Below are 24,052 nucleotides of genomic sequence, written 5' to 3'. Positions count from 1 at the left end.
GTGGGATCATGACCTGAGCAAAAATCAAAAGCTGGATGCTCAATCAAATGAGCCACCCAAGAGACCCTAAAATATATCTTTTAAAGCATCAAAGTCAATATTCATTCATCAGGAGGAATATTACCCAGTGGGCAAGGATTTTCAAAGCTCTTTTTCTTTTTTTCCAGTGGAACGGGACTTTTCCAGTGAAGTGATAAAAGTACTTTGAACATTTTAAATCTAGCCACAGGGTATTTTGTTCTTCTGTGGCTAGTATCCAGAATTGCTTCCTCTGGTGAAAGAAACCCTTTCACTGCAGAAAACTACAATTTGTTAGGACCTAAACATGATTCAGATCTGTTAATCCTCATGAAATATACAGGTTTAAACAACGGATTTACCTCTGTAAAGCTGTGCTAATAAAATGACATAAATTATGATGGTTATACTCGAGAAATGATTCTCTTTCAAACCATCTCCTTATTGTGATGGGAGCTTTTTGTTTGTTTTGTTGTTGCTGTTGTTTTTGTTGTTTAGAATAAGGAGCCACTATGCCCTTTCATTCTGTCATCTTTATCTTTGATTGATCCTAGGGCAGGGATTATGTCACAGATGTGAATGCCATGAACGAAAGAAGAAAATATCAAATATCTGCAAAGGGAACTAATAGGGGAAGAGCTTATAATCAGGTAAAACATAATGGCCTTGGTGGAGGAAAAAAGTGTTGATGCACCAAAAATTGGTTTCTCTACTTTGCTCAGGAGCGATCTTGTCATTTTCTTTCCTTTCTCCCTGAAGCAACTTTACTCAACAACAAAGCCACAGAGCTTACATATTGTCTATAATGGTGTCATAAATCAAGCTGCTGACACTTACTCTGATTCGGATATATTTTCATAAAACACAATTAGAAAAGGATCAGACTATGAAATAGATGGAAAAGGTATGTGTGGAAGTGGGCGGAGGCTCTTAATACTGCCACTACCATCATCATCATTAGTGCTTTACTTCCTTCCCTATCTAAGCACTGTCTGCTGGCCTTCTAGGTACATATGTAAGGACTTCAAATAGCTGGTATTATTTTTTAATCTTTAAATATCTGCTTTATATAATGTTCATTATCATCATTATTAAGTTCATCTTTACTAATGAATTTTACTAACGTATTCTGTCCCCAAGAAGTTAAGAAATAACTATTCTATGAAGATAATTGAACAGAAAGTATAGTATCAGTCAAGGGAACAGAAAAAAATCTTTGCTAATTAGAAGTTTAAATACGGCTTCCAGGGCATGTTTGTAAATACGTATATTACCCACACATATATCACATATGCTTACTTCTACAATTTATTACTTTATGATTCAATTATCACTATTTTCTTAGCTCCCTTATATATCACAGTGTCAAACATTTGTATACATTAATCTAAATATTCCCACATCCCATAGAGTGAAGAAATGAGCCTCAGAAATATTAACTAACTTACAAACCTCACAGGGGAGTCAGAGGGTGGTAATGAAAAACTACTCTGATGCAAAATAAGTTTATTATGATATTAATAATTATTGGAAATATAGAAACAGGGAGGGTACTATTCTCTGCAAAAAAAAAAAAAATAGCCTATATTGTGGCACATTATATGCAACTTAACCATTTCAGGTTCAACAAAAAGCCTCAGAGCGAACTGATACAAATAATCAGTCTACCCTTAAGGAAAAAAGAAATTTACTAGTGATCTAATCAGACCATTTATACCAAATGTTTCATTATTTTACCTCAGAAATTTTTCAAATACTTTCAAAAATCATTATGAAGGCTTTAAAAGAATCATATGTGGGATAATGGTTAAAACAAAGGATTATGTGTGCTTAATAAAAATATATGCTTATATATAACATCTTTTCAAGAAGTTCAGGTTTTCTTCATCTTGCACTTTTGCACTTACTAAATCTCTATAGAATAGGATGCATGAAATTAAGAGACTGGGTTGATTGTGCATGGTAGGATAGTGAGCCTTCCAAGTATAACGAAGTTTTGATCAAAAATCACATTGGCAAAATTTTACATACTGCTCAATAAAATATACTATATTTGTCTGAATTTCCTTTTAGGAAAGGTCCTTTGAAAATGTAGGAAATGTGCCTCTATATGATTCCAAACATTGGTTACAAAATAATTTACTTAATAAAAGTCAACTTTGAAATGTTTGTGAAGATCCTCAGTAACTCATTAAATTGTAGCCAGGAATTTCATTAACACATGATTAAACAAAATGTGTTAGAGCTGAGGGGAAAAAAAAAATAAGCTTACAACCAGAATACCACATGCTGATGCTTAAGGATTTTTTTAAGATTATAAATCAAAGAACTACTTGTTTTTAAAATTGGATAAAAATAAGTCTTTACAAGTATAAAAAATACTGTTAACATGCATGTACATCTTCTCTTTAAAACATTAATATGGGAAGCATATGATTTAGTTGGATGAGAGGTACAGAAGTTCGTTTTTATAAGGTTAAACCCACAAGTATAGAATAAAAAAATCTGAGTATAAATGCCAAAGCATATCTAATGCTTATACTATCTCTGAGTTTAGCAATTAGCACACATACACACACAAAGCATATTTACTTCGATAAATTGGACAACATCTACCATCAATTTCCATGCACACATTTGTAACAGCCACAGGAAAATGTTAGTGTCCATTCTGCTTTTTTTCACCATTTGCTAAAACAAGAAGGATAAAATCTGACTCCAAAATGATACATAGCGTCTTCAAAAGTAATTTAAATGTCACAGCATTTATAATTGTTTTCTTGTTATTTGTATTTAATATGCTACTACCTATGTTAGAATAGATAATCATTCCAGAAATATTTTAAATAAGATTATGTTTTATGTTTATTCCCAATCCAAATGTTTTATATATCCTTATAATTGAATAAAAGTAAGTGTCATTTTATAAAGAAAGAAATAAAACTGTGGCAACCAATTGCCAATCATGGCATTTTAATGCATTTGCAACTCAAATGCTATACTTTAGGACATATTTACTTTATTTTTTTCCAGGAAAACATATTTAGAACAATTTGTATTGGGCTTAAAAATTCATTACTAATTTGCTTTCTTATTCCTCATCTTGACTATCAGAGTACAGAGGGAAAGGTTATATTTGAATCATGTTTAATAAATCAAGTAAAAACATTATACATAAATTATGAATAAAAAGCTATTTACCTGCATGAAAATCTATTCCAACAGCAAATGAAGTTCCTGATATAGGCATCAATGCATCCATTTTGTCACTTGGTTCCAAAGGTATTCCCCTGATTCCTTCATGAACAGAGTACATAAGAAATGACTCTATACCTAAATTGGAAGAAGAAAAAAAAAAGCTCCAAATGAATAATTAAAATCATTCTACTAGCATTATATTTAACATTTTGTTTAAATTGTACACTACACCTCTAACTAGTTGAAAGGTAGATAGATTAGTGGTTCTCAAAATTGAGTATGTATCAGAATCTCCTAGAGAACTGGTTAAAACACAGAGATTACCAGAGCCGCATCTAAGAGGAAAGATAATTTAAATTTTTGAAAAAGTTCCCAGATAGTGACAAACACTACTGATTTGGAACTATACTTTCACAAACACAGAGGCAGGTAATTCTTGAAAACATACCTTACCTCACAACCAAAATTCACCCCCTCTTTTCTAATGCCCAAGTTACCTTATTGCTTACATATGATAATAAATTTTGATTTTACATATGACTTTAGATAACTATATTACTCTTATTTTTCTAACAAAGTTAGCCTTAAATCATTTGATAACTAAAAACATACCTGGTACTTAACTTTTGCTAATACCTTGCCATTCCAGCATTAACAGTATGTCCTAAAATAAACATGCACATAAAAGCTGACTATCAGAAATTTGCATGCTATTTATGAATTTTTCTACTATGCTAAAACATGTTTGTAGACATATTTTCTTATTAAAACTAGAATGCCTGAGTTCAGATGTGTCTTTACCACAATTGTGTGACTCAGGCAAGCTAGTTAATCTCACTATGCCTCAATTTTCACATCTCTAAAATGGGAATAATAAGAGATCTACCTCACAGAGTTAGTATGAGGATTAAGTGAATTAACATGCTTAAAGTATTTAGAACAGTGCCTAGTACATAATAAGTGTCATATAAATATTTTATTTAAAAGAAAACATATGATAATATTAACATATTTCTCATATAAGATTGAAACTTCTTTTTAATTAAGATCATTGGATGAAATGATCATTCTAGAACCAAATTTCTTTGAGACTTAGAACCAGAATCTATAAAACAAGAAATAGGAAGGTGGGTCTTTTAGATGCCAGTGCTCTTCTCTCTCACCTGAGAAAATCAGAGACCTCACAACCTTTCTTGCACTTTCTCTTAAATAGAATAAATTAAACATAACTGAATTAAGATTGACTGGTAATTATAACCAATCAATTACTGCTTTTACTTCAACTCTTGCCTATTCAAGCTGAAGGTAGCTTCTACTGGGTTTGGCTAAAAGTTTGACAACAAACTGTAGTTTATTTGTATTAGGTACATTAAAAATCCTACATCTATGAGACTAAGCAGTGAACCAGTTTCCTAAAAAGAAGCTAATATTATTTTTTCTACATTTTAACTATGTTTTGTTGCCTCAAATCTGCATGGATAAAGTAAATGCATCAGAATTAAATTCTTGAAGATCTTATACCTTGACATGACATGCGGTTCTTTTGGAGATAATATCCCACTGTACACATGCAAGTCCTTGTAGTTTCAGATGTTGGTAAACAAAGCTGAGAGCATCCACCATTATTTAGTTGGCAAGAATTGCTGCCTGCATAGAAGGAAAACAAGAAAAGAAATATAAAACTCAAGAAAAATAAAATTAAAAAATTAATAAATTCAAATATCATTCAATATCAATAATATGAATATTTATGCTTTTGTTGATTTATAAATGTGGCTGTTTTATGTAGGTTAGTATGTGTTTGAGTGTCTTGAATAATTTAAAGCAGCATGTTACAGTTGAAGTCTGCCCTCCCCCCAAAAATGTGAATGGAGATTTAATGCATGGCATAGTGATTATAGAGAGCAATACTATAATTAATTATAGTATCAATTAAACTTTGATTACAATTCAGAGTTGCTGAGAGATCAGATCTTAATTGTTCCCATCACAAAAAAGAAATGATAATTATGTGATATGATAGAGGTTTGAGCTAACGCTAAGGTGGTAATTATATTGCAATATATAAATGCATCAAATCAACATGCCGTATTCCTTAAATTTATACAATGTTATATGTCAATTATTTCTCACAATATAAATTTAAAAATAAATAATTAAAAATTATTTTTTAAAAGCAAATGATGATCCATGAGAAAATTCATAGCTGTATAAGAGCAAGTGAAATTGGTTTGTCATGAATACTCTTACAGACCTTTAAAATATTTTAAGATCACAGGTACTAGGAAATCTTTCTTTTTGATTACTGTGTTTCACTTCAACTCTATAGTTACTTCATTTTCAAGAATAGTTTATCCAAATACATCAAATACATCTCTGTTAAATTATATTACTAATTCAATTTGAAGACGATGCCACTAAAAGAAAGGAGGTGTGTGTGTGTGTGTGTGTGTGTGTGTGTATTTAAATAATTTTTTAAAAGCAAGGAAATAAATTTTGCTACTCCTAGGAACATAATTCTCCCAAATATATTTAAAACATACCCGTAAGAGTCATCTAATTAATTGGCATATTAATTCTCCTTATTCCTGTGTAGTAGCAATGACAAATATTAGTCAGGTAATCACAGGTAGGCATTCTAGAAAGATGTTCCACTGAATTTACTAGGCCCAATGTGCTAATTAAACCTAGTAGCGTGACGTTAAGTAATTTACAATCTTATCCAGCAAGTTCATTAAATATCCCATTTTTACAACATTTTTATTATTCTAGGACATGCAATGCCATTTACTGGATGTTCAAGCTCTAATACAAAGTGCAGTAAATCCAGTGAGAATTACAAAGCATGATGAAAGCTATATATCAATAGTGCTCTATGGAAAATTCAAAATACCAGTGCAGCTCATTATTTCTCGTCTCCTGAATTCAAGATAGTCTGATGGGATTTAATTGTTCAGTTGAAGCTGTCATGAGCTCTGTCATTTTTGAAGTGTGAAATACTCTCAACTTGGGAGATTTCTCATCAAGAGATCTACCACATTCTCTCCTCATTTCCTATAGCTGCCACTTCAGTCAATGATGAACTCCATCCTAAATAGGGCCACATATGAGGATTTGAGTTGCCCTGAACTTTTGAAATGATTACTTTGATCTCTTATATAAACTAAAGAAGATTAGTTGATTTATTCTGCCTTTCCTCGAGCTGACTTTTTATATACTTACATACTAAGATGAAACTTCAAATCTCTGAATACTTTAATGAGTCAGTTATATTTACTGTTATATAGTATACAGTTACATAGTTTTACAGTCATCTATAGTGACCTTGATCTATAGTTATATAAATTTACAGTAATCTATACTGACCTTAAACATATTTTATTTTATAAAAAGCACATAAACATATATTAATGCAATGCCAAACTATGGAGATATGCATTTTGTTATAGATTTATTTCAACTATTACTAAAGACTGAAAAACTGAGAAGAGATTGACAAGAAATGCTGTAACTATAAAGTATGAAGAAACACCAAATGGAGAGAAGGGGAAATAAGGAATGAAGTTAAAAAAAATAGATTCAGGAAGAGAATTAAAATTACAAAAAAATAGGCTTCTATAACCTTGATGATATAAAAAATATGTGAAAAAATAAGAAAAAGGAACTTCTGGGACTGCACATTCTTAAATATAATTGTCATAATAGCAATACATATTGTATTATACTTATTTTTTGAAAAATAAAAAAAAATAGCCTATGTTAACAGTTATGTTGCACAACATGCATTTCATGTATCATAATAGGGAATGAGAGAAAAAGGAAAAAAAATGAAAGGAGTCATTATTTACAATAAGTATCTTTGTCTATTAAAGAATTGATGTAGGAAAAATATTAAAGTGATTTTTAAAAGAGTAATTTAGGTGGTGATTATCTGGCATATTAGAAATACGAGACTGGCTTAATATTTTGCAATGATACTGATGTTCAATCCTCACGCCCCAATTCCCTAGTGGAGTTAGAAAGTCCTCTTGACTAACGAGAAGTCTCGGCTTTCCACTGATCTATGTCAAAAATGATAAATGAAGTAGCTAATTGTACTTTGAAATCCAAAGTAGTAGTAATGTTAACACCTTAAATAATCCTAAATTGCTCATATTTCATACTAATGAAGCTTTTAAGGTACCTGCCGTGATTCTGTTAATGGGATTCTCTTTAATATAGATGCTTTTGTCAGCATATTCTTTCAGTAAAAATAGTATTCTCACTGAATTTTAAGCTTAGTCATATTATACCATTAATTTCTAAGTATTGCAGGTCCTTGACAATTTAGTAATACTTTCACAATGCATAAAATACCCAACTCTGCCTGTAGAATTAAACTCTTACAAGAACAAAAATTTGTGTGCCTGAGCAAAAAAAGTGAGTAAACATAATAAATTTTTCCTCCAATAAACTTTATGGGTCTGTATCCAGGAAAACTCTACATGTTACATTAATATACGATTTCAAACAAACAATGTGTATGTTCACATTTTGATTTTACAAAATGAATATATATATTTTAAAATGTCCTTTTTAGAAATAATATATCTGTCCCTCTGTTGTATTTTCTAGTGTGTTTTCAGGTATAATCTCATTAAGTATAGACTATGAACTAAAGTTTATCACAGTATTTTAAGTTTTTATACTTTGCAAATATATTGTATTGAAATCCACAAAAATGGATTTTATTTTATTTGCTGAGTATCAGTGTTTTATTCTCAATTATATGATATATTCCCCATGACTTGAATGCCAGTAAAATTATTTATTTTGATACAGAAATTTTCCATTACAGAATTGCTGGTGAAAACACTCCTGTTCATTATTATAGACAGTGATTTAAAAAAAAAAAAAAATGCCAGAAAGCAAATACAGTTTTGCGCATAAGAGTTTGGGTATTGGTATCTTCTAAACATGAAAGGAACCCAGTAACCCCTTCATTGTTGTTTATCTAAAGCAATTATTTTCTTTAAATTTTTTCCATGAAATTTCGGGGAGGATTTCAGACCAAATCTGCCTATGCTTTTACACAGGGAAGGCAACCATAAATCTGGTCTCTTTTTGTCTCCGGCTATGCAGATATGGCTCCCCATTGGTATCACCAATAAATGCAGACTGATTGACGGTTGTTACCTGTGTTCAAAATCAGTGATCCCTGCGATTCACTCTTTCTATCTCTACTATTCTCTGTTTTGGTCTATAAGCTCAAATCCTTTAGATGAAAACCCTTTACATTTTCTTGAAATGTTTTTCCTAAGAAGAAAAGTATATGAAGCTAAGGATTTCATGGCAGAGACTGAGGTAAGAAAGTACAATGCAGAAAAAATGTTTGCTACGAAAGGAGTTCTGCTAATGTCCTGGGTCATGAAGCAAAAACTAAGAAAGGACTAGCAGATGTGGGGCTGTACTGGTTGTGGAATCTCTAATCTAATTGCCATTTGGGCAATGTGACAAGGCCACCTATGTAAACCATCTGTTAGTTCTCTCACTCCATTTCACTGCACACCATTTGGACAAACAAAAACAAAAAAAAGAAAGCAAAATGCTTAGAGCCAAACAATGCAGTGCTTTTTGGATGTGGAATTCTTACATTGACGTAGTCCATTTGAAGTCCCCTGGTTCATTCAGATTTGGAGCTTAATTAGATACTGCATATATTTTGCTGGGATTTTTTCTTATTCTTATATTTTGAAATCACGAACTAGATAAGACCTCATTGAAGACCTGACATATTGAGATTCCTTGGGCGGCTCTGCTAATGTTTTGAAAGCTCATTATATACCTTATGTCAAAGGCATTTCTTCTGTAGTATGAAGCAGCATTTACCTTCCCCCCTCCCTGTCGTCGTTGTTTTTTTAACTCGAAGCAAAAATAGAAACCTGTCCATTGTTGAACTGAGAAAATAATATGAAAAAAGAGAACATTACATATTCAAAAGGTGGCACAAATTCATTACAGTGTGACTTGCCTTGCTGTGCTTCTTGATCATACACTTTCATGTGAACAACCCCAGAAGTCTTATTTCGTAGGACTGTGGGGTTTCTTCCATCTCTTTTGCTGCAGGTTCCCAGCTGAGCTAAGTTTTGGTCTGCCCACCACAGTTTCTTATCTATCAAATTGAAAAGATTTTTTTATGAAAAAGATAATCATCTTATTAAATAATAATAAACAGCTATTAAGTATAATACTTTCTGATTTCTTTTGTTATATTTCCAAGCTCTACTTCCAAGGGAAAAGAAATAAAATCACATTTATTCTTTTGAAAATACAAACCACAGTGATATTTCATTGTTTAAATTTTCCTCCTTCCTCTCCAATTAGAGATTCTGGTCTTTAACTTTTCTTTTTCTTAAAAAATATACTATAAATAAAAGCATATTCAAAGTAATATGGAATATAGATTACAGTATTTACATTTGTAAACATGATCACACTAGTACTGTATAATATCTGTAAATTAATGGCAAAATCCAACCAAATATCCAAACAACAATTATAAGAAAATATTGTTCTTTTTGCTTACAGTAGATAAGCTTTTAATAATCTGTACTCCCCATTACTGAATTCTTCATAACTATAGTAACCTTTTTTATTTTTTGCACAACTTATGCTCTTTTCTTCAAAATCTTAATAATGTAAACTGTTCAGTGTATGTGTTGAAGGCACATATTGAATGTTTTTTGGTAGGAGAGACTCTGCAATGTTCCATAAATTAAAAAAAAAAAAAAATAGTCCCAACCCTAAGGAAGTTTGCATACTGGTGAAAATAATAGTTGCATTATTATTTAATTTTAAATTATCATAGTGAAACTATAAAGAAACTGTTAAGCATTCTCCTTTTATAGATGAAGAATCTAAGATTCATACAGATTAATCAAATTAAAGAAAAAGTTATTTGACTTTATTTTGAGAAAGAGCACAAGTGGGGGAGGGGCAGAAAGAGAGGGAGACACAGAATCCCAAACAGGCTCCACACTGTCAGTGCAGAGCCCAATGCAGGGCTCCATCTCACAAACCTTAAGATCATGACTTGAGCCAAAACCAAGAGTCAGATGCTTAAACCACCTGAGCCACCCATGTACCCCAATCAAATGTTTATACTTGGTCTTCCTATCTCCAAAACTTGTGTTCTTTCTACAAATCCATGCTGAGTGCATTAAAACTTTTAAGAAGGGTGCCTGGGTGGCTCAATTGGTTGAGAGTCAGACTTTGTCTCAGGTCATGATTTCACACAGTTCATGAGTTCAAGCCCCACATCAGGATCTCTGCTATCAGTGCAGAGCCTGATTTGGATCCTCTATCCTGCCCCCCTCTCTCTGCCCCTCCCTTTCTCACACACTCTTTTTCTCAAAAATTAATAAACATATTTTTTTATTTTAAGGAAAGACAATAATTCAAAATATAGTTCATAATTATAAAGGCTTTGAACAATTAAGACTTTTTAACAAAAGCCTAATTAATAACAATTGGGATCATGTCAATTTCTACTTAGAAGTTAAAGGTTACTTAATTGTATGAACAAAATAAAATAGTCTTTACCTTCACAGTACATTTATTCTCATCCAAATGCTATGATATTTTGACTGAACCAAAGCCTAGTTGCTGATATTTAAGAAGGATAGTAATACAGATATCAACAATAACCATCTCTTACTCAATTTGATTTTGTACAATGCACAATTCTAAGCACTGCAGGTAGATTAATTCATTTAATCTTCAAAACAATTCTACAAGGCAAGTACTACTATCATTTCTTTATTATTTTATTTTAGAGACGAAAGTGTGAGTGGGATAGTGGGGCAGCAGGAGAGGGGAGAGAGAGAGGGGGAGGGAGGAGGAAAGAGAGAGACAGAGAGAGAGAGAGAGAGAGACAGAGAGAGAGAGAGGGAGAGAGAGAGAATCTTAAGCAGGCTCCATGTTCAGTGCAGAGCTCAATCTAAGGCTCAATCCCATGACTCTTGGATCATGACCTGAGCCAAAATCAAGAGCCAGTCCCTCAACCAACCGATCCACGCAGGCACCCCTAAGTACTACTATTATTAAACCATTTTATAGAAGAACGCTAAATATGTAGTTTTCCCTGGGTCACAGAAGAAATAATGGTCCCAAATTATCTAACAAGCACTGATTTCAGAGCTGCTGGTGTTAAGTTCATCTCTAGTGTCCCCTTCTATAGATGGATGGAAGTTAGTCTTCTCTCTCTTGACATATGCATATGGGGTTTAGATTATAGTGGCAAAGTTGAGTACCACATTCACTTGTTTTTATTTATATTTGTGAACTGACATAAGAACATAAAAGTTCCCAGTGAATAGAAACTTTTTCTGTACAGACTTTACTTATTTATTTTTTAAATGTTTACTTATATTTGAAAGAGAGAGAGAGAGAGAGAGCACAAGCGGTGGAGGGGCAAAGAGAGGGAGACAGAATCCGAAGTAGGCTCTAGGCTGTAAGCTGTCAGCACAGAGCCCAAAGTGGGGCTCAAACTCACCAACCACAAGATGATGACCTGAGCCATCTTAAGCCAGATGCTTAACCTACTGAGCCACCCAGGTGCCCTTGTAGAAACTTTATTAAAAGCTATATAGAACAGTATGGTAGACTAGACACATGTGTGTTCCCTTTCAATTTTTCCAGTGTGTCACTGTGATAGGAATCCAGAAACACAAAGCAGAAAAATCTATAGATACGCCCATAATAAACAAGAGAATTAAGGACACTTAAACAATGTATAAAATATGGTATTATGTGGAATAGAAATGGAGAAATAGGCAGGTTAAATTGTAACCTGGAGTGTGACTTTTCCCCCAGTCTCAATTTTATTTTATACTCCAATTAAAACTGAAAACACGATAACATAAGTGTGATTTTTAAAATAGAGAAATGGAAGCCACCTCTCTCCACAGAACTCTAGATGACCTTGATTTCAGACTGTAAATAGTACAGTGGGAATGCTAATAAAGGTTAAAAGTAGAATAATTAAATGAAGATATTTTTGTAAGTAATATGATACCACCACCATGTCCCTAATCCCTCACCCTGAGTTTACAGAGAGTTAATCACTGATAAAAATTCTCAAATAAATACATGAACATAGCTCTTTTTTAAAAATACTCATCAAACAGGGGCACCTGGATGATCAGTCCATTAAGCATCCAACTTTGGCTCCAGTTATGATCTCACAGTTTGTGAGTTTGAGCCCTGCGTTTGGCTCTGTGCTGACAGCTCAGAGCCTGGAGCCTGCTTCGGATTCTGTGTCTCCCTCTCTCTCTGAACCTCCCCGGCTCATGCTGTCTTTCTCTCTCTCTCCAAAAACAAACAAACAAACAAACAAACAGACAGACTTAAAAAATACTCAGCAATCAGGTTTGAAATATTATGTCTGGTGCTCTGCAATAACATTCTCTTTACTCTGGCATTTGGGGAAGGCAAAACCTGAGCCGTAGCTGCTACCTAAAGCAAAATCTACAAGTCACAGTGTCCAATGCTGTGTAGAGGGCCCAGTGACACACACCCTCTCCAGAAATATACCACGTGAAAAGAGTTTTAATTTCATAAAGGAAGAGGAAATCCATGACAGACACCGAGTTCTCCTTTGCTGCATATCATGGGGAACCAAGACTCTCCAATTCAATGAGAAAAGCCAGCAAAGTAAAAAGTAAATGTTAAAATAAACATAAAAGCACATAAAACATCATTCATAAAATGCCTTTGAAAATCATCAAAGATATTCAAGTATATGTCTCATTCTAGAAAAATTAAACATTCTGTAACAAGGAATAATGAAAGAAAAACTCTTAGAACATTAAAAAATCTTGTCTAAATAAAAATATTTTTAAAAAATAGAATGACTGAGAAATGTCATTGAGAAAATCTTCCATAATACAGAGTAAAAGGCAAACAGATAATATGATAGAAAAAGAGAGACAAAGTGACTATTAGACTAAAAAAAAATCCAAAGCCAGTATCACTAATCTGACGTGGAATCATTGGTTCTCCACTGCTACACACTTATGGAAATAAATAAATAAATAAAATCAGCCAGTTTTACTTAAGAATGTCTTTAATTGATCGGTAAAAAGCATCAATTTTATTAAGTCTTGATCTTTTAGTACATGTCTTTTTAATATTCTGTGTGGCAAAATGGGAAGTGTGCATGGAGCACTTCTGTTGCTTGCCAAAGCAGGTCTGTCTGGAAGAAATGCACTTATGCAGCTTAAACTTCAAGAAAAATTAGCTACTTGTTTTCTTCTTTAAGTTTTTATTTAAATTCCAGTTAGTTAACATACAGGGTAATGTTAGTTTCAGATGCAGAATTTAGTGATTCATCACTTATGTACAACCCAGTACTCACCATGACAAGTTCCCTCCTTAACCCATCACCCATTTAACCCATCCTTCTTCCTCTCCAGTAGCCCTCAATTTGTTTTCTATTTTAAGAGTCTGTTTCCTGGTTTGCCTCTCTATCTTTCCTTTTTTTTTTTTTTTTAATAAAAGTGACCTACTTTTTTCATAGAATACCATTTTTACTTGAAAGAACAACTGACCCACTATCTCTGCTTCTTCAGTTGTAGGTATTTGGCAGATATTGCTCAAAAATGAATGAGATGCAAAAGAGAGTTACTATAAACCTACAGTAATTAAGACTGTGTTATTGACAAAAGAATAGACAAATATATCAATGAAACCAACAGAGAGACCTGAAAAAGATCCCAGTAAATACAGTCATCTGATTTTTGACAAAGGAGCAAAGGCAATACAATGGAGCAAAGAGAGTCTCTTCAACAGTGTTCCAGCTGGAACAGTTGAGCATCTACATGCAAGAGAATGAACCTAGGTACAGACCTTACATGCTTCACAAAAACTAACTCAAAATGGAACACTGACCTAAATGTAAAATGCAAAACTATAGCTCCCAAAAGATAATATAAGAGAAAACCTAAATGACTTTGAGTATGGTAATGTCTTTTTAGTTAAAACATCAAAGACATAATCTATGAAACCATTAATTGATAAAATTGACTTACTTTACTTTAAAAGTAAAATTTCGGTGCAAAATATCAAGGTGCTTGGAAGACAAGCTACAGACATGGAGAGAATATTTGCAAAAGACACATCTGATAAAGGATGATTATCAAATATATACAAAGAATTCTTAAAATTCAAACAATAATAAAACAAATAACCCAATTAGAAAAAAAAAAAGTGGGCCAAAAACCTTAACAGACATCTCATCAAAAAAGATATATAGATGGCAGACAAGCATATGAACAGATATTCCACCTTATCATCATCAGAGAAATGCAAAATAACATAACAATGATATACCACTAAACACCTATTAAAATGGCCAAAATTCAGAACAGAACTCATTGACAAACATCAAATGTCAATGAGAATGTGAAGCAACAACAACCCTCATACACTGCTGGTGAGAACATAGCAGCAGGTAATTTGTAAGAAAATTTGGAGGTTTCTTTTCTTTTTTTTTTTTTTTAAGTTGCCTTTTTTTTTTAAATGTTTTATTTATTTCTAGGAGAGAGAGAGAGAGACAGCGTGAGCAGGGGAGGGTCAGAGAGAGAGGGAGTCACAGACTGAAACAGGCTCCAGGCTCTGAGCTGGCAGTCAGCACAGAGCCCGACACGGGGCTTGAACCCACGAACCAGGAGATCATGACCTAAGCGAAAGTCGGACGCTTAACCGACTAAGCCACCCAGGCACCCCAAAAATTTGGAGGTTTCTTACAAAATTAAAAATATTTTCCTACCACATGATTCCACAATCTACTCTTTGTTATTTACCCAAAGGAGTTAAAAGCTTATGTCCATACGGAAAGTTACACATAGATTTTTGCAGGTTTATTCATGATTGTAAAAACTACACTTGACTAGAAAAGAGAAAATAAAGAAAAGAAAAAGAAAAAGAAAAGAAAAATACCGTTATCCCCAACTACTAGAAGGTAGTCAACCTTGGCAGACTCCATGCTGTCTATCCAACAGCCACTCTCTTCCTTGTTGATTTTGCAAAGGAAAAATAATTTCCACAGGCAACACTCGAAATGCCAAGCACACTCTTTTGTAGCCTCCTGGGCAATAGAGGTGGCCATGTAACCTAATCTAGATTAGATTACAGTTTCAAAGCAGGGAAGGCTTCTAAGAGTAGCACAAAACCATGCCCTATCTCTGTAAAATGTCTCTGAGGATAATCAAGTAGAGTCTGTTGGGGCAGTACAAGGTTGTCAAATAAATTGGAGGAGAGGCAGAACAGAAAGAACCATGTCCTTGAGGACCATGACCAAAGAACCTTGTGCCCAGGAACGACTCTGAGTACTCACATACTTGCATCTAAGTAACGAGCAGCATGAAAAGGACCATGGATAGCCTAGAAAAACTATGCTAGGTTGTTGCAGCCCTCTGAAAACATACCTTTCATCATCCCTCATCCTCACTCAAGATTCTTCAAATTTCCTGATTATAACACTGTCTCACTTAAAATTCTTTACCAAGTTTTAAAATCATGACATAATCTGAATTTATTCCACCTCAAATGTCTTTCCAACTTCTCTAGTACATGCATTTAACCCATTCTTGTCACCTCACAGTATTTATTCATTCATTTTTCAACTAATATCAGGCATGTATTTTACTTATAAGAACTGTGTATAGCGGGAAAGATGAGAGAAGACAATGTCTGCCTTTATAGATCCTATGCTCTAGTGAGGGAGAAAGAAATATATAAACAAACAGGAAAAGAATAACTGAAATTCTTACAAATCAACAGCAATAAATAAATAAGCAACCTGACTGAAAACGGGCAAATGACTTGAATAAACATTTTTCTAAAGAAGGCATGCAAATGGCCCAGAGGTATATAAAAAGATGCTCAATATCACCAATTATCAAGGAAATGTATACCCAAACCAGAATGAAATATTACCTCACCTTTGTTCGGATGGCTATGATTAAAAAAAAAAAAAAAAAAGACAACAATGCAAGCAAGAGTATGGAGAAATTAGAACCCTTGCATACTGCTGCTGGGAATGTAAAATGGCAAAGCCACTATTGAAAATAGTATGGCGGTTACTAAAAAAAAATTAATTAGGTTATATGACCTAGCAACCCCACATATCTGGGTATATATTCAAAAGAATTGAAGTCAGGATACCAAAGAGATATTAACACTCTAACATTAACTGAAGCATAATTTCTAATAGCAAAGATATAGAAACAACCTAAATGTCTACTGAAGGATGACTAAATTAAACAAAATGTGGTATATACATAACAAAGGAATATTATTTAACCTTAATAAAGAAGGAAATATCCTGTATAGAACGTAGATAATGAGGGAGGTTATAAATTTAAGAAGATAGGAAATATACAGTTAATCTCAATATTTTTTCTCAGTTTTACTGTGAACCTAAAACTGCTCTAGGAAGTTAATACTTAAAAGAGAAAGGAGATTTTGTCATATACAACGCCACGGATGAACCTTGAGGACCACATGCTAAGTAAAATTAGCCAGTCATAAAAGGGCTTATATGAGGCATCTAATCTAGTCAAACTTAGAAACAGAGAATTGAATGATGGTTGCTAAGGGTGGGGAAAGAAGGAAATGGGAAGTTGGTCTTCAACAAGTATAAAGTTTCAGTTATAAAAAAAGGGGCACATTCTAGAGGTCTGCTGTACAACTTTGTGCCAATAGCTAACAATACTGTGTTATGCACTTAAAAGTCTGTGAGGAGTGTGGGTCTCATGCTAAGTACTCTTATCACAATTAAAAAAATAGGAAAGAAAATAACTAAAAACATCTATTAGTGCTATGTAAATGGGCACGGTTCCATTTTTTACTACTGTTGCTTTCCCTATCTTTGTCTGCACATAATTCCACTATAGGCACCTTTCATTGGACGAGTAGAAGAACTCCCCACCCCACGCAGCGATGTATTTCAGCCTAGCATATCTCACATCGACTCCTCTTTCTCACTGATGCTAAGGCGTCTCCAGACAGAATCACATAGTTTTATATTTAACTATTGCTTTTCCCTTCTTTTTACTTGTGTTAATTTTGACTCTCTATCCAGTGATGAAAGCTCTGGAGAACAAGAATCCTCATACTTCTTTATATTCTTCCCAGTGTTTTGCATTCTTTTGAACTGAGCACAATGTAGAAATTTCCTAAGTACATGAAATGATTGGGGAAATAAATATCCCTAAAAATATCTCCCATAACAAATCATAACTCCGAAAACATCTAAATAAAGCCATGTCTCCCATTCCCTGTTGATATTATCTTTTTAAAAACATCTCTTTTTAAATATACTTTTCAAGTACCTCTAACACAAAGAACTTTGGCTTTGACTATGTATTACTTAGAATCACATTTGTTTCTTTTTTTCTTTCTCATGCTGTTATTGACTTGACTATATTAGAATCTTCAGAAATTACCAGAATGCAAAGACTACTTCCTTAATTTAATGTAAGTAATTATGAGTGTCTCTATTCCACCATTATGGGTTGAATTGTGTCTCCCAACATTCGTATGTTGAAGTCCAACATACTGGAACTCTGAAGTTCCAGTACTTCAGAGTGTAACTATTTTTATAGATAGGGACTTTAAACGGCTAATTAAATTAAAATGAGGTCATTAGGATGGGTCCTAAACCACTATGACGAATGTCCTTATAGGAAGAGAAAATTAGAAGCACTGAGTAATGTATAGAATTGTTGAATCACCATATTGTGCTCCTGAAACTACTATTACATTGTATGTTCATTATACTGGAATAAAGAGAGAGAAAGAGACAGAAAGAGAGAGAGAAGACTAGGACACAGACGGAAGACCCAGAGAGGACAAGATACCCATCCACAAGTCATGGAGAGAGGTCTCGGTTGATACCAAGCATGCTGACACCTTGATCTCAGACTTCAAGCTCCAGAATAGTGAGAAAAGCACTTTCTGTTTAGCCACCCAGTCTGTGAGACTTCCTTATGTTAGCCCTAGCAAACAAATACGTTTACTCATAGAGATATTAAAGGAATTTATAAAGTATAAAAAAGAACATAAATAACAAATATAAATTATTCTACCATACAGTCTCTTCACTCAAGAGATAAAGAGAGGAAAGGGAAAGAAATGTACTGAACAGCACTAAGTTCCAGGTCCTTTGCTAGGCTTGGAACATAAACAAATATGACTGTCTCCTTTAATCATTATAAATGAGATGTGATGTGTTAATAAACCTCCTGCTGTTAAAGATGAGCAAACAGAAGGTCAGAAGGTGACCTTCTCCAAGGTCACACAGCAGAAGCATGGTGGTAACTCTCAGTTGGTGTTAACTGAATTTCAGTGCTCTTTCCACTCCATTGCTCTGTGTAGAATGGTATCCCACTAGATCTAATAACACTATATCCTGCAATGCAAACATTACTAGATAGATATAAATTGAATTAAAGTTCAGTCCCACATTAAAAACAGTCGAAATATATGTTTAAGTTACTACATTTTAAAATTATAATTATGAAGTTTTAACAATACTTCTTAAAATGTATTGTCAACATTAATAGCTCTTTTATAAATATTCAGAATATGTACTTTATTGAACTATACTAGAACTGTTGAGATCCATATTAAAAAATTTTTAAATTGCATTTCCTTGAAAACTAGCCCTTTATATTTCAAATATTAAATGCCCAGCTATATCTGAATTACAGATACATGACAAATAATTTTTGTATAAGTATGTCCTAAAACTACATATGAAAAAAATATTAATTTATATGAAATTCAAGTTTAACTCGGTATCCTGTATTTTATCTGGCAATTCTATTATCTCTACTCTCTTCTGAAACCCCAGAATTTACAAGAAAGCAGTGAAAAAGGAATAAACCTATAAAGACCAGGATAGCTTCATAAAGGAAAATAAAGGCCATGGCTATAAAAAATGTAGTAGGTTACAAGCAAATTATAATTGGTGACTGACTTTACAGATAAAATGAAACCCTAGACCCACAAAGGGAGGAGGCCAGATGTAAGTTAGTCTGCACTGCAAACAGGTGAGAAACTGAGAACCTTAAGATCTGTAAGAACAGGAAGTTATGTGCCATTGAAGGAGAGATGACTGATTTCGTCTATTTAAGGAGTTAGACATATACCCTCTGGAGAGGATCACTGAAGACACTGAAAATAAGATACAACTCAGGGTCTGGATACTATAAATAAATACATGGATTAAGAGAAAATCTATACTAGCTGTTCTCAAATTTGAGAATGAAACAGAATCATCGGGTCCTACTCCAGAGTCTATGATTCCATAGTTCTGAGAGGGCACTTGACAATTTGCATTTGCAAGTTCCCAGGTGATGCTGATGCTTGATGGTATAACGGGTCTCCACCTTAGGTAAACATTGTCTGGAGGACCTTTAAAATAACACCGGAGGGCCATTCCCAGAGATTGTTACTGAACTGTTTTAGCCTATGCGTTCTCCAAATGTTCCTGGCTATCCTAATGTGCAACAGGCATTAAATACAACAGACTTTAGTGCTAAACTTGGAGGCCTCTCTTTCACCTTCCCCATGGTTTGAGGAAGCAGGCATTCAGGTTAACATCTCCCACATGAGTGATGAAAGGGTTTCTTTCCCTTTGGGGGAAACTGCCCCACCTAATGCTCCTCCCCAAAACATGCTGGTATAGCTATTTTTAATGAAGCTATTACATAAACCCTGCTTCTTGAACTCTGTATTTCCAATCATCATTAGAAAGGTGAAGTCAAGATACATCAGGTAATTGAAAAAAGCCCACACCATGACCAAGAACCAAATTAAGTAAATAAGCAGGAAAAATAGAGGAAACAAAAGCAAAAGAAAACAAAATTAAAATAAACCAGCACAAAATAAAAACAAAATAACTTACTCAAAGTTATAATAGGAACAACATTCCTAAAGCAAGAGTAACAGGAAATAAAAAAAAAAAATGGAATAGAGAAAGCAAAAGTTGAACTCCTAGAAACTAAAACTATTCTAGCTGAAAAGTTTTTAAAAAAATGATGTAAACTTTAAAGTTGAAAAAATTCCTTAAAATAAGAAGGAAAAAAGAAACAAAATGAAAGTTTACCATCTAAGTGAAAGGCGTTCAGAAATCGCTGAGAAACAGAAAGGGGAAAAAGTGATTAAAAAGTAATTGAACACCCTTTTTCAGAACTAAATGACCCCCAATTTAGTTATCAGACGTAAAAAACAGACAAGTCATCTTTTTGTCCTCACCACCTCCACGGTCTCTCCCAAGTGCCAGCCGGTCTGAGTAAGCCCACTTGATTTTTCACCCTTATTACCTCCAGAATGTTTTATTTCTTGTCTATTCCCGATGAAACTGCTTAGATCAAAGCCTCAGCACTTCTCATTCTCCTCTCATTGCCGAGGAAACACTGGAGCGGTCTTTTTAAAATGCAAATCTGAGCATTCAATGCAAATCTGCCGCTTAAAACTCTCCAGCGGCTTTTCCCTGCCAACCCCCTTAAGCAGGGCACAAAGGCCATCCATGACTTGAGGCCTGCTGAATTTTCCATCGCGAGATCAGTTCTAATGCTCCATGTTCCAGGAATATTGAATTAAAGTCAACCTTCAATTTTCCAGGGATAGATTAAACCATGTTACGGCAAAAACATGCATGGGAATAACCAACAGAAGGCTTATTTGTAAAGAAAAATAATTAAAACTACTGTGAATAGGAGAAATATGTCCATATCAGGATAAGTCTATCATCTCCAATTATATAGGAACTGGTACATGTTTACATTGTATCTACTGCAAATCAGATCCACCCCTCCACCTGGACCATCAGAGATGGCTGTGTCTGCTTACAGCAGCAGTCTGTTAGCTGCTCTTCTGTGCAGGAGCGGCTTTCTGTAGTTTGAAACTCTATGCAAAAAATCTGTTCTTTATAGCTTTGATGGAACTAGAAGTCTCTTTGCTCTGCTAAGACCGGTTTTATGTTTTTTTTTTTTTTTCCTAAAGAGAGAATTTGGAAAAGGACAGTGAAGGTGCTAGGAAGAGCCCTGCAGAACGAAGTCCAGCATTCTGTGTTGAAGCCTTTGTGACCTTGAACTGACAGATATGGCCTTAAACTCTGGATTCATGGTTATATTGAGAGCATTGCCCCATTGAGAGCTGAGGGGGCAGTCTGAGGTTATAGGGAGAAAAACTTGAGAATGGCAGGTAATTTAATTTCCAAGCTGATGGCTTGACTGTGTTGCCCGTGAACTAGTATCCGTGCAATGATGGGAAGAATGACAGTGAGAGGGAGGAATTAGTTGACAAGGACAAAGCAGCTCCAAATAACTGCTTGCTGGGGTGTTTAGAAAATAAAAAGCAGAGTTTATTCAATGAAAAGTGATGTTATCTGAGACAGTTTTCCTTAGAAAAAGAGAGTAGAGAAAGAGCAAGAGGAGGGAGAGGAAAGAGCAAACTAAGTGTGGTTCAAATAGAGCAGACTAGTTGAAGATTCTAATTGAATCCATTTGTACTATATATTCATCTTGTAACCCAGTTGTGTTTCATTGGGCCTGAACCATGTTCTACCTGTGTCCTCCTTCCATTCTCCATTATCCCAGTTAATAGGTTAATGTATTATTGACAGCATGCATGATTTTCCAAAATGATGATTCCCAAACATCTCTGTGCATTTTTGTATTTGCCCTCAGTTTGCTTCCTTACCTCCACTGCTACACTCACCTCTACTCCCATTATCTGAATAATGGGCACATATACAGATTGTTGGACTCAGCTCAAATGATACCTCTGTTTCGAACCTTTGATTGCCCTCAAAAGGTAGAGTGGTTCACCTGATCCTTTGTGTTCTGTAGTCTGTGTATGATTCTATTATAACATTCAGAATCCCATAACACGTTGTTAATTTACGTGTATGCCTCCTTATTTAAAATGTAAGACTCTTCAGGGCAAGAATTATGTCTTATTAACTCTTGACCTCCATATATATGCCAATGCTGGTCACATGGACAGTTTTCAAGACTGGCCGTGAGTCACTATAATACAGAGGACACAATTTGGAGTCATACATACCTACTTTGATTGCCTGGCTGTGAAACTGACTCTCTGGGTTATCCTAAAAAACTTATTTGGAAACTTAATATTTGTCTCCTCATCTATAAAATGAGAAAAATTCTTCCACACCCACATAATATATGAATTATTAGCCAAGTGACTTGAATAGTAAAGACAATAAGCTGTAGCTTATTGAAAACAAATGAGTCAACACAAAATCTGAAACATATATGTGACTATATTGATTCTATTACATAAAAAATTGAGAAAGCAATTCTTACTCATTATTAGCAGGAATGTGTGTGGAATTACTTTTTTCAAGATGACGGATGGATTTGCATTGTTTTTCTATGATTTTATACTACTCTTGTGGGTAATGAAGGGTGGCATAAGGTGCAACCTCAAAATACCCACCTTTGTCATAAGGATTTTTTGAGCTGATTATGTTGAGAAAAAGACGACACAGAAAAAGCTCTGAAAATAGTATAAGTTACCCTTTTTAAGGGACATTTATGTTGGAAAAGAGGCCTGTACCATGAAGACAGCTTATACCATAGATAACTTTTTTACCTAAGAAACGCTTCTGCCCATGGCAAGGTAACCTTTGTTTACCAAATATTTCCTCTTTTCACCTTCCCATGAATTGCCTTCTCCCCATTAAGCCCACAGAAACTTGCCTCTTTCCTTAGCTAAAGATAATATATAAACCTCAATCATCTGGCTGCCTTTCAAGTTTCCTGTCTTTAGGGGGCTTTTGTACACACATACAGATTATTTTTTCTCCTGTTAATTTCCCTTTTATTACAGGGGATCCTCAGCCAAGAACCTAAAGAGTAAATGGAAAATTATTTTTTCTCCCCTATACTAGTCATAATCAGGAACACGGGGGTTGGCTGAAACTAGTATTATAATTCTTGACAGTGGAAAATAATGCTAATTGCCTGTGGTGATCACTCCAAAGGTGATCACCAAGTCCAAGTTGTATACTAGGTGGCCTATTAGGGTAGGAAAAATAAAAAGAACTTCCATTTACAGTATAATTGTAAATGAGATTATCCACATTCACAGAAACAACTTCCCTGATATTTATTTATATAATGCTTCAGTGAAAGAGATTTAAGAAAATAATTTTTCCCTGTGAAGCCCCCACCCCTTACTTTAAAAAGGTCTAAAGAAGGTTAAGTGATGATTTTCCTCTTTTGGACTGAATTGTGTACCTCCTCCCCCCAAATTCAGTGTTGAAGCCTTAACCCCCAATGTGACTACATTTAGAGATAAGCTCTTCAAAGAGGCTACTAAAGTTTACAAAGTTTATAAGGGTAGGATCCTATCCCAGTAGAACTGGTTTCAGTTTAGAAGAAGGGAGATCAGTGCTATGAACACAGAGTAAAGACCATAAGAGGACCTGGTGTGAAGGCCATCATCTATAAGCCAAGCACTGACTCCTTGATCTTGGAATTCCTGTCTTCAGTCTTGTGAGAAAATAAGAAGTTACTGTTTAAGCTACTCAGTCTGTAGTGTTTCCTTATGGCAGCCTTAGCTGACTGATACACTATCCCATATCAACTAGTTTGTTAAAAGCATCCCAGGGAAGTTATTTTAACAAGAGTCTGAAACATTTTGAAGGACCCAGCTGAGAAGCACAACTGAGATAAAATTCACCCTAAATTGAAAGCAGATCTAAACCTTACCTTTAAAATACATTCTATTTACTTGCACCCACATTCTTTCTAAG

At 34.2% G+C, this 24,052-nt stretch overlaps 1 protein-coding gene across 1 annotated transcript in view; it reads right to left on the bottom strand.

The window, feature by feature from the left end:
• LRP1B (LDL receptor related protein 1B) overlaps nt 1–24,052 on the bottom strand; it is a 1,854,983-nt gene that overhangs the window by 508,611 nt on the left and 1,322,320 nt on the right. Inside the window, exons 33-35 of the mRNA XM_077767810.1 lie at nt 9,223–9,367; nt 4,738–4,859; nt 3,220–3,351 (exon numbers count right to left, since the gene is read on the bottom strand). Coding sequence (XP_077623936.1) covers nt 3,220–3,351; nt 4,738–4,859; nt 9,223–9,367 — 399 coding nt within the window. The remainder of the gene's footprint in view (nt 1–3,219; nt 3,352–4,737; nt 4,860–9,222; nt 9,368–24,052) is intronic.

Source organism: Crocuta crocuta, unplaced genomic scaffold (assembly GCF_008692635.1).
Source record: "Crocuta crocuta isolate KB4526 unplaced genomic scaffold, BGI_CrCroc_1.0 scaffold154, whole genome shotgun sequence".
Classification (NCBI taxonomy): Eukaryota; Metazoa; Chordata; class Mammalia; order Carnivora; family Hyaenidae; genus Crocuta; species Crocuta crocuta.
Note: the sequence above shows the minus strand (reverse complement) of the source record. Positions and strands in the feature narration are given on the sequence as shown.